Source organism: Xenopus tropicalis, chromosome 3 (assembly GCF_000004195.4).
Source record: "Xenopus tropicalis strain Nigerian chromosome 3, UCB_Xtro_10.0, whole genome shotgun sequence".
Classification (NCBI taxonomy): Eukaryota; Metazoa; Chordata; class Amphibia; order Anura; family Pipidae; genus Xenopus; species Xenopus tropicalis.
The window spans coordinates 94,667,872-94,677,513 of NC_030679.2; the positions used below are offsets into that span (position 1 = coordinate 94,667,872).

General features: G+C 39.0%; 1 protein-coding gene across 1 annotated transcript; it reads right to left on the reverse strand.

Moving 5' to 3' along the window:
- Positions 1-1,779: 1,779 nt before the first annotated feature.
- On the reverse strand, positions 1,780-9,132 carry LOC116409486. The gene is made up of 5 exons (XM_031898139.1): positions 9,056-9,132; positions 8,278-8,396; positions 7,887-8,064; positions 4,932-4,977; positions 1,780-3,765 (listed from the first exon to the last, which is right to left on the reverse strand). Exons 1-5 carry the CDS (start codon positions 9,128-9,130, stop codon positions 2,903-2,905), a joined length of 1,281 nt encoding a protein of 426 aa, XP_031753999.1. The 5' UTR covers positions 9,131-9,132; the 3' UTR covers positions 1,780-2,902.
- Between the last annotated feature and the right edge of the window lie 510 nt (positions 9,133-9,642).

A 9,642-nucleotide genomic window follows, 5' to 3' on the forward strand; every position in this document is an offset into this window, starting at 1 on the left:
CTAAACTGCTACTGAGCTTTTCTTCTAGCATTATATTTCTCCACCAATGTATAAGCTACAAAATATTGCAAAATAAAGGCATATACAAAATACTTGCTTCTAGACGTAGTTCTCTGTGTTTCAACATTTAAAACTGCTAACGTGTAATGGTAGATATGCCATAGTAAAGCTGAAAATTTTATTGTAACCCTTACAAACATCTTACAAATTATGTGACATAATAAAATAGATGACTTTTAAGATTAATGAACTCAGAAATTCACCCACTGGTCTGTTTTTATCCTGTTGTCTGTAACAAGGTTTAAAATATGTGAATTTTTTTTTTTTTAATTCTATCCTTATAAATGGTGTTTAGTGATGTCATCAGGTACAGTTGGTCACATGACTCACTGAAACTCGTTGTCAGGATCAGCCAGGATTCGAACACAACTTGGGGTGTTCCTGGCGGCATGCATTTGCCTCTGTAGCCACTGGAGGCATTTTGGTCAGTTTGATTCTTCTCTTGTCTGTCATCTGCTTTCTGTCTGTTCCCTTTCCTCTGCCCACCTCATTAACCTCATGTGTTTCCCATCTCCTAATCTTCACCCTTTATAAGCCTTTCCCTGACCATTGCCCCTTGCTTGGTCATTAATTGTTTCTCGTGACCCTGCCTCCGTGTTCCCTGTTCCTGTGACTTTCTTGTTCTTGCTGGTTCCAAGCTCCAGTTCCGTGTCCTGATCCTGCTTTCTGCCTTGTTCCTGTGCCCTTCCTAGTTCTGCCTTGATTTCCCGGTTTTGACCTTGGCCTGTCCTCGACTTCGCTTGACTGCCGCTTGCCCTGACCTTTTGCCTGTTTTGGATTCCGCCTCTGCCTGCCGTGTTATATATGCAGTGTGTATTTCCATTGTGTGCACTGTTACGTTACTAGTTATTAAAGTTCTTCATTATCATCATGGCCTCTGACACCAGTTCTGTGATATATGGCTACCACTCTGGGTTACCCAGTGTTCAGGCTCCCACCTTCCTGGTACTCCATGGCGTCTCCTCAGGGAGATCGTGACACTCGTGTATTATAAAAATAATGTATAGTGATGATACCTTTTATATAGTCTTGGGACTACTTGTTGAGTTATAATATCCTTTATCCAATGGTGGAGCATTGGTCAATTTATATTGTATATTGTTTGTATTACTGTACAGGTATAGGACCCATTATCCAGAATGCTTGGGACCAAGGCTATTCCGGATAAGGGGTCTTTTCGTAATTTGGATCTCCATACCTTAAGTCTACTTAAAATTCAATAAAACATTAATTAAACTCAATAGGATGGTTTTGCATCCAAAAAGGATTAATTATATCTTAGTTGGGATCAATTACAAGGTACTGTTTTATTACTACAGAGAAAAAGCAAATCAGTTTTAAAATTCTGAACCATTTGATTAAAATGGAGTCTATGGGAGACGGGCTTTCCGTAATTCGGAGCTTTCTGGATAACGGGTTTCTGGATAACGGATCCCATACCTGTACTTTACTGGAATTTTGTTATCGTGTCCAGATATTATTTATACAAGCTAAAGATTTTCTCTAATTAAATATATAATTGTTGTTAGGGTACCAGAACCCACAGATTGCCAGTCCAGGCCTGAAGGGTTATACATGTATAAAATGGTTTTACACCCAGCAAGTATGAAGCAGTGTACAACAGATGGACTGAAACATTCAAAACAAAAAAGAAGTAGAATGTTACTATATCATTTATTTGCAAAAATAAAAACATTTTGGAAGCTACATACACGTACATAGTAACCTCAAACAATGTATTAACTTGATCCTGAACTGAACTGCATGCAAACATATATACCCTACGTAGCTAAACAAGACACAAAGCAAAACTGTTTGCAGTTGTGGCAATATGGTGGCACCTTAGCATTTTTTTCTGATAATGCACCTACCAGCAGATTGTCAAAAAGGCAATGCTATGGTATTCAAATACGTATGTTTTTTTTATTTGTAGTGGAACAACACAAAAAATCAGGCAAATTACCCAATTTAATGTCATGCAATTTAGTATCATGCAGTCCCTGAAAGAAAATTGTGGCAAGGGGGCCAGGGCCACAAACATTATACATTTGTTTGTACTCTCATGTAATAAGTAGCAGGCAACATAAAAGTAAACAGGACTGTCTGATAAGCTGATAAGGAATATTGTAAGGGAACATGGAAAAGGCTGCAAGTCTGTCTCCAGAGATTTTAATGTATTTGTAATATGCAATGTTAGCAAGAAGCTTGAGGGCCATGCCCTGCCATTCTCCCTGGATGTGAAAGCAAGAGAAACAATTATCAAAGACTACAGAAAAAGTTTGAAGTGTGGTCAAAAAACCTCAATAAACTCAGAAACGAAGTGAAATAGTTTCAGCTCACACCAATCATCGCCAACTCAATGAAAAGGGCTTTATAGTAGGAGATCTAGAAAGACCCCATTGCTGACAGAGAAACATAAGAAAGCCCAACAGTAGTTTGCCGAATACATCTGAACAAATTGAAATCCTTCTGGGAGAATGTCCCAAGGAAAGACAAGACAAAATTGCAAAACACATCTCATCTTCATTTACAATGGAAAAAATTAAGCCTTCAAAGAAAAGAAAACAGTCACTACAATCAAACATGGAAGAGGTTTGCTGAAGTTTTAGGGTTGCTTTGCTGTCCCTGGAACTGGAAATCATGAGTCTGGCTTATGGCATCATGAAACCAGGAGATTACAAAAGCATTTCATTACCAGCGGTAGTGTGATTTGTTTGTTATTTGAAGAAAGTGCAAAAGTGCCAGTACTTTTGCCCACAACTGTATTTTGTTAAAGCACTGCATACAGTGTTAAATATTTTACATTATTTAGGTATATCTATTCTTAAAACCCTACAGAAATTTATATCTCTGTTGGGTTGTGATTTGTTGTCTCTTCATCTGAATAACTCATGATGCTTCTTGAATATCTAAAAGAAGCAGATGTTCCTCTACTTGAAGTTGTCAATGAAGAGTCTGTACTTTTGTATAATTCATGTGTGGGCCCACCACTGTTTCTGAAACTGCCTACCGATGAGGAATTTGATCTGTTATTGTTGTTCATTTGCAAAGATATTATTGGACTCTTATTCATACCTTGTAGAGACAAATCTTGACTTTTGTTAGATCCTTGTGATGAAACATTTGTGCTTCTATTAGTCTTTTGTGATAAGGAGTCAGAGCACCTCTTTATTTCTTGTAATAAGGGATCTCTTCTATCTTCTGTCTGCTCTGCTTTTAAACTTAGACTGGACATTTTTTCTGAAATTTTAGCTGATTCAGTAGGGGAAGGAGGAAGGCTTTCTTCTGAGTTCTCGAGAGAATAAAAGGAGCTTGCATCAGAAGCCACTTGTGAAAAATCAATTGATTGGTTAGACTCTAAACGAGACAGAGAAGCTTTTTTATGCCCATCCGCCAAGTTTTTCTCATCACTTCTATATGACAGATCTGTCTCTGTTTCACCATTTATATTACTTACACTGTTATGAAGGCTTGTGTCGCCATTATTTACAAACACTACATGTTCGATGTTGTCTTGTGAACACCTACAAGACTTTTGCCTTTTCCTGTGCTTTTTTATCTCTGGATTCTTGGTTTTTAGGGTGCAGTAAGTGGATTCAGCTGATTTTGTTGAGGTAGACACTTGGTCATTTTTCTCTTGATTTATTGCAGATACTATGCTTCTCCCAGTTCTCTCATGTCTTGAAATGCTCTCTAGTGTTGACCCTGTAGAAACAAATATCATAACTCTCCTTAATTTTCTTTTGAAGGGTCAAGTTCTATTGCCACCACACTTTTGTATTGTCTACACAATGCAAACTTTTGAAAGGCCTATTTTATTCACTAAATGCAATAAACAAATACGTACCAGGAAGTAGATTAATACATGCAAACACATACAAATTTTCCTCCAGAACTAAACTGTTACACATTGTTCATAGGCAAAATGAAATATTTTTTTTAATATGATGACAGTATCTCTTTTACTTTTCCCCTTTGAGAACCCTGTAATTAGGGTGGTCGAGCTGAAGGCCTGGTGATCGTATGACCTTCCAAACTAATTTTATATGCCCTCTGTCTGCCTATGGGGCTCATATATTGTTCTGCATGATATAGCTTTCTTGCCCACAAACATAGTATGTAAGTTTATTGACTCACTGCAAGGAAAATGTTGGACAACGCTGCTCTAAAACCAAAGCTAATAACAGCACACATCTTAACCCAAAAGAGTTATGCACTTTCCAGCAGTAATAGATATAAACATTATGCAGGTTGAAAATAAGCTAAGGTTATCAGAGTTTCTAAGTGAAATCTGCAGACACACATAGACATTAGACGGCAATATTATATAGGCTACAAGCACTTCTGATGATTCCCCTTAAAGGACAAGGAAAGGCAAAGTCACTTGGGGGTGCCAAAATGTTAGGCACCCCCAAGTGACTTTAATCACTTACCTTGTACCCTGGGCTGGGGCGATGCTCTTCCTCCTTCCTGCTTCGTTTAGCTGCGACTATGCGGTAGGCGCATGCGCAGTAAAGTGAAAAGCCGACTTCTCTGTTAATGTTCGGCTTTTCACTCTACTGCGCATGCGCGCGCTCGCAAAGCGGGAAGAAGGAAGCACTGCAGCTACCCCTGGCTGGTGCTGTTCTCTCCTAACAGGGGCACCAGCCCGGGGTAAAAGGTAAGCGATTAAAGTCACTTGGGGGTGCCTAACATTTTGGCACCCCCAAGTGACTTTGCCTTTCCATGTCCTTTAAAGGAGTTGTTCACCTTTGAGTCCCTGGGAAATGTGAATGCACGGGAACATATGGGAACATTAATATAGTCATACAATATTATTTACTGCTTTGGTTCCATTCTGGTTTCACTCTCATTTATTACACAATGGATACCTGAACTTTTTCTGACATCCAAAACCGGTAATTTCTCATGGTCAGCCTAGAAAAAGTTGAGAAAAGTGAACTCTTACATGAGTAAATCTATTTTTAAAAACAAATATTTCTCTGTATAAAACACACACACATCTAAGGGTTTATTTATCTTGACTACAAGTAGTTCAACTTCAAAACTGCACTCTTAGGGCACAAACCCAAGTCACTTTACCATGTGCCTGTAGTAGTTTGGTGCTTTGCACAGGATTAAAAATCTGCTAAATGTCTATTTAATATGCTTTAAGCTGCAAACTTTTGCAACTATCTCAGTTATTATGTAAGACATTGAGATCACTCAATAAAGGGAACTTATAAAAAACAAAAAAATCTGCCCTACCTCCCTGCAAGTACTCACAAGTGCAACAAAAGCAATAATTCAGCATGCTGTCTGGGGTTATCTTTGACCAGTCTCTCCCCTTCTCTAACCATATTAATAACACTGCCAAAACCTGCAACTTTTTCCTCCCCAATATTGCCAAGATACGCCCCTTTCTTTCCCAAGTTACCGCAAAACAATAACCCATGCCCTTATTCTTTCCCACTTAGATAACTGCAATCTCCTACTAACCGGCCTCCCAGACTGCCACCTCTCTCCCCTGCAATCCATCTTAAACTCTGCTGCTAGGATCCTGTTTCGGTTTCCTGTAGAGAACCTGTTCAGCCCCAAATAATCTCTGTAGCATGGCTACATATAAAATCATTCTGCTAAAATTCAAAGCCTTTCACTCCTCTGCTCCTCACTACATTTCTTCACTGGTCTCCCTGCACTTTCCTGGTCGTTTTCTCCACTCCTCTCAGAGCCTCTGTATTTTTACTCCATCCACACCCACTGCTATCTCTTGTCTTAAACCTTTCTATCTCACTGTTTCTTATCTCTGGGACTCCTGAATTCCTCTGTAGGGAACACTCACTCACCCTCTTTAAAGGTGGCCATACACGCACCGATATTATCGTACGAAACCTCGTTTCGTACGATAATCGGTGCGTGTATGGCATGTCGGCGAGTCGACCGATATCGCAGGAAGCTGCCGATATCGGACGACTCGCCGATCGGACAAGTTTGAAAATTTTGATCGGGCGCCATAGAAGGCGCCTGACCAAAATTCTCCCTTCAGAGCTGAATCGGCAGAAGGAGGTAGAAATCCTATTGTTTCTACCTCCTTACCTGCCGATTCAGCCCTGAATGGTGTGTGGCGGATCTTACGATGTTTCGTGCGACCGATGGTCGTACGAAACATCGTCGGATCGCCACGTGTATGGCCACCTTAAGATAATACACAGATGCTACCTTCTGGAGCACTAAAACATTATTTTGTCTAGTCTTGCACTTTAGGACAAATGGCCATACCTTGTGCACCCTTACCTTCCAATTTGTATGTATGTATGTATGTATAACTTTATTTATAAAGCGCCACAAGGGTACGCAGCGCTGTACAATCTTACAATATACAAAATTGCACACAGGGAGCAAGTGTTACAATAAATAAGTATAAATACACAGGGAGAATGTGCCATGTGGTATAAGACACAGTAGGAAGGAGGTCCCTGCCCAGTAGAGCTTACAGACTAATTTGTGCTTGTATGTTACCCAGTCACTTAGATTGTAAGCTCTATGGGGTAGGGGCCTCCTTCCTACTGTGTCTCATACCACATGCCTCTTAATCTCTCTGTATTTATACTTATTTATTGTATTTATTATAACACTTGTCCTCCCTGTGTGTAATTGTGTATATTGTAAGATTGTACAGAGCTGCGTATACTTGTAGAGCTTTATAAAGTTATACTTACATACAAACATACATACAAACAAACAAGTTCCTTTAATGACATCAATGCACACTGATTTTAACTCAATAAATGCCATTTTAGCTTTCCACACTTGAGTTTGCAAATGTACAAGCATTAATGTGTTATTAGAAAGCCTTTGAGGACACTGTTCTGTATGATAAACTTCAGAGTTACGGCTGAGGGACTTTTAGGAGCACTTTTAGGAACTGTTGATATCACATGGACTATATAACATTTGTTAGCCATCTGATGTACTTTGGGGTATTGCAAATCATTGTACATTCTTATTGCTTTAAGGAGTAAAAGAAGAGAGACTTTGCATTTGGGAATGTGTTGGTTGCGTGCCCATGACACAGTGTTGGGGTCTATTAGAGGAAACTTACATAGTAATGTAATAAAGGACACTAAAAGGGTTATGTAATAAAATGAATATTTGCTAATCGCCTACAGCAAGCAATCAGTGCGTTGAGATGAACACTGAGATGGCGCCTACACATCAATATTACAGCTACAAAAATACATTTGTTGGTTCAAGAATAAAATGTTAAATGGTAGAGTGAATTATTTTCTGTGTAAACAGTGTAATTTAGAAATAAAAAGTACACCATAAAAATCATGACAGTGACCTGGATAAAACATATGGGGCCTCTTTTTTAAGATTTTGCAGTAGACTAAGCAGCCCCATATTTATCATGAGATAAGGAGCCTTCTTCCTTCAATGCACAGTGTTAAATTAGAAGGGTCTATATGTACATTTCTTATTCATACATGTTGCAATAAAAGACTTGTCTTAAAAGCCAATATTCAACATGTCTTCTTAAGGGATCCCGAGAAACCTCCTCAACCCTGATCTTGTGCTGTCATTCCAAGACTTTCTGCTATGTCAGCCAACCTGAACATCTGTAGTGAGACCAACTAATTTGTTTATGCCTCTGGTCCTCATATTGTTCAGACAAGGCAAAATCTGTGTGTGAAATTCCCTTTTATACAGCCATAACAAGCATCTTTGGGGGCACATATCTTGCTGCCTTAGCGCTGCTCTCTCTGTATAAAGTACATTATTTTTAGTCTGTACTTTTGTGAATCTTTATGTTTATTGAAACTACAATGCAATTCGGTGCCTCTTACCCAGAGAGGTGTAGGATTTCTAGGATAACGAGAGATATTTGCTCTGATCTGTCTCACATTCTGCCAGTCAGACTCCCATCTGCCATATTCAGACTCTCTCTTAAGAATACGCTGTAGAATTCTAGCATTCTCCTGGATGAGCTGTTGGAATTTCAGCTGCCGTTGCCCTACATTTAGGCTTTGTAGAAAAGAGCATATTAAAACAGCACATAGAATTAGATTAAAAAAAAAAACTTAGCTTGATGAAAATATTTTCTGAATATAAATGATTACAATTGTTATGCGATTTTTTAATTTGTGTCCTATAGATCTTAATAAACATAAATATGTTATAGTCACTCCATCCTGTAAATGTGTTCTGATCTGCAGAATACTAAAGCATTGTAAGTACCTGTGTGGGGTGTAGTAGTTCCAGTTATCGAGCTGTCCATGGGATTTTCTAATAGCACCTAGCCTGGCCAAGTGACTATGGTTTTGTTTCATCACAAGTGTTTGCCGTTCATTGTCCATCTAATTGGAAATAACAGAATTCAGGCATGCAAGTGTCAAATACTGGATTTGCTTTTTAAATGTGGAGTGCCTGCTGCAGATATCAAGTACTCCAATGGATAGTTCTGACCTCTGTCATACCTGACCCCATGAAAAGCAACATTTTTTTAGATACTCTACAGTTTAGTCCTGATACAAAAATAGCAGTAGTTTTAGTTATCTTTGCAATAGCACCTCAGGTGACAGCCCCCCAAACCCACTCTGCATCATTAGCAATAGTGCTCTCTGAACTAAAAGAGACAAACTTCTGCTTTAAAGAAGGAAAGTTTGGCTCTTAAAGTTACCAGAGACAGTTTTTGGCAGCAGAAGAAAGCTGCTTAACATTGTTTCAGGCATACAGGGTCTTTTTATTACTGCTGCCATCGACACAGTGGCAGTGGTCAAAATGCCTGTTGTACCATTATTTTAAACCATGCTAAATAAAACACCTTCATCATTCTTTAAAAGGTATTACGATAGCCATGCCTGGACCAGGAATAAAAATAAGCCCAGCCATTTCAAGTACACAGAGGCCTAAACAGCCCCCCCCCCACCAGCTTACAAATCAGTAACTGTCTATGGCATCTTACAGCAGCCCCCCTGATCAGCCCCACAGATTGCCAGTCTGGGCCTGACAATACCTGTTTTCTTTTCATGTTGATGAGCAGATGCTCGGGAATTTGAGGACCCTTTGTGTCTATCACACATACAGCCATCTCTACCTGTAACAAGAGACATGGGGTATTGTCAGGTAATTGCTTTACGTCAAAATAAGGACAAGATGAATAGCTGGACATCACATTAATAAATCATGGCAAGAAGATACCATACTTGTTTATTTGAGCAGGTCTTTTTCTGATGTCACTGAGTAGTCAAAAAGAGTTTGCTTAGCAGGAGCATATTAGCTCATATCTGTGCTTCATGTATATGGAAATTGTAGGGTCAATCCTGTATGTATGTATGTATGTATAACTTTATTTATAAAGCACCACAAGGGTACGCAGCTCTGTACAGTCTTACAGAATACAAAATTACACACAGGGATGACAAGTGGTATAATAAATAAATACATATATATATATATATATATAAGTGCCATGTGGTATGAGACACAGTAGGAAGGAGGTCCCTGCCCCGTAGAGCTTACAATCTGAGTACAATCCTGGGCTTTCTTTCCAGAATTATGTTTCTTCTGTAAGTTACCCTCCCACAATGTCTGCCTCCCTTA

Excerpts from the sequence above, each read along its gene's own strand:
- LOC116409486 (XM_031898139.1), bottom strand. The coding sequence starts at position 9,130 with ATGGCTGTATGTGTGATAGACACAAAGGGTCCTCAAATTCCCGAGCAT. Across the intron at positions 8,397-9,055 it reads TCAACATGAAAAGAAAACAG|ATGGACAATGAACGGCAAAC; the intron begins GTATTGTCAGGC and ends ATTTCCAATTAG. Across the intron at positions 4,978-7,886 it reads GAAATCCTACACCTCTCTGG|GCTGACCATGAGAAATTACC; the intron begins GTAAGAGGCACC and ends AACTTTTTCTAG.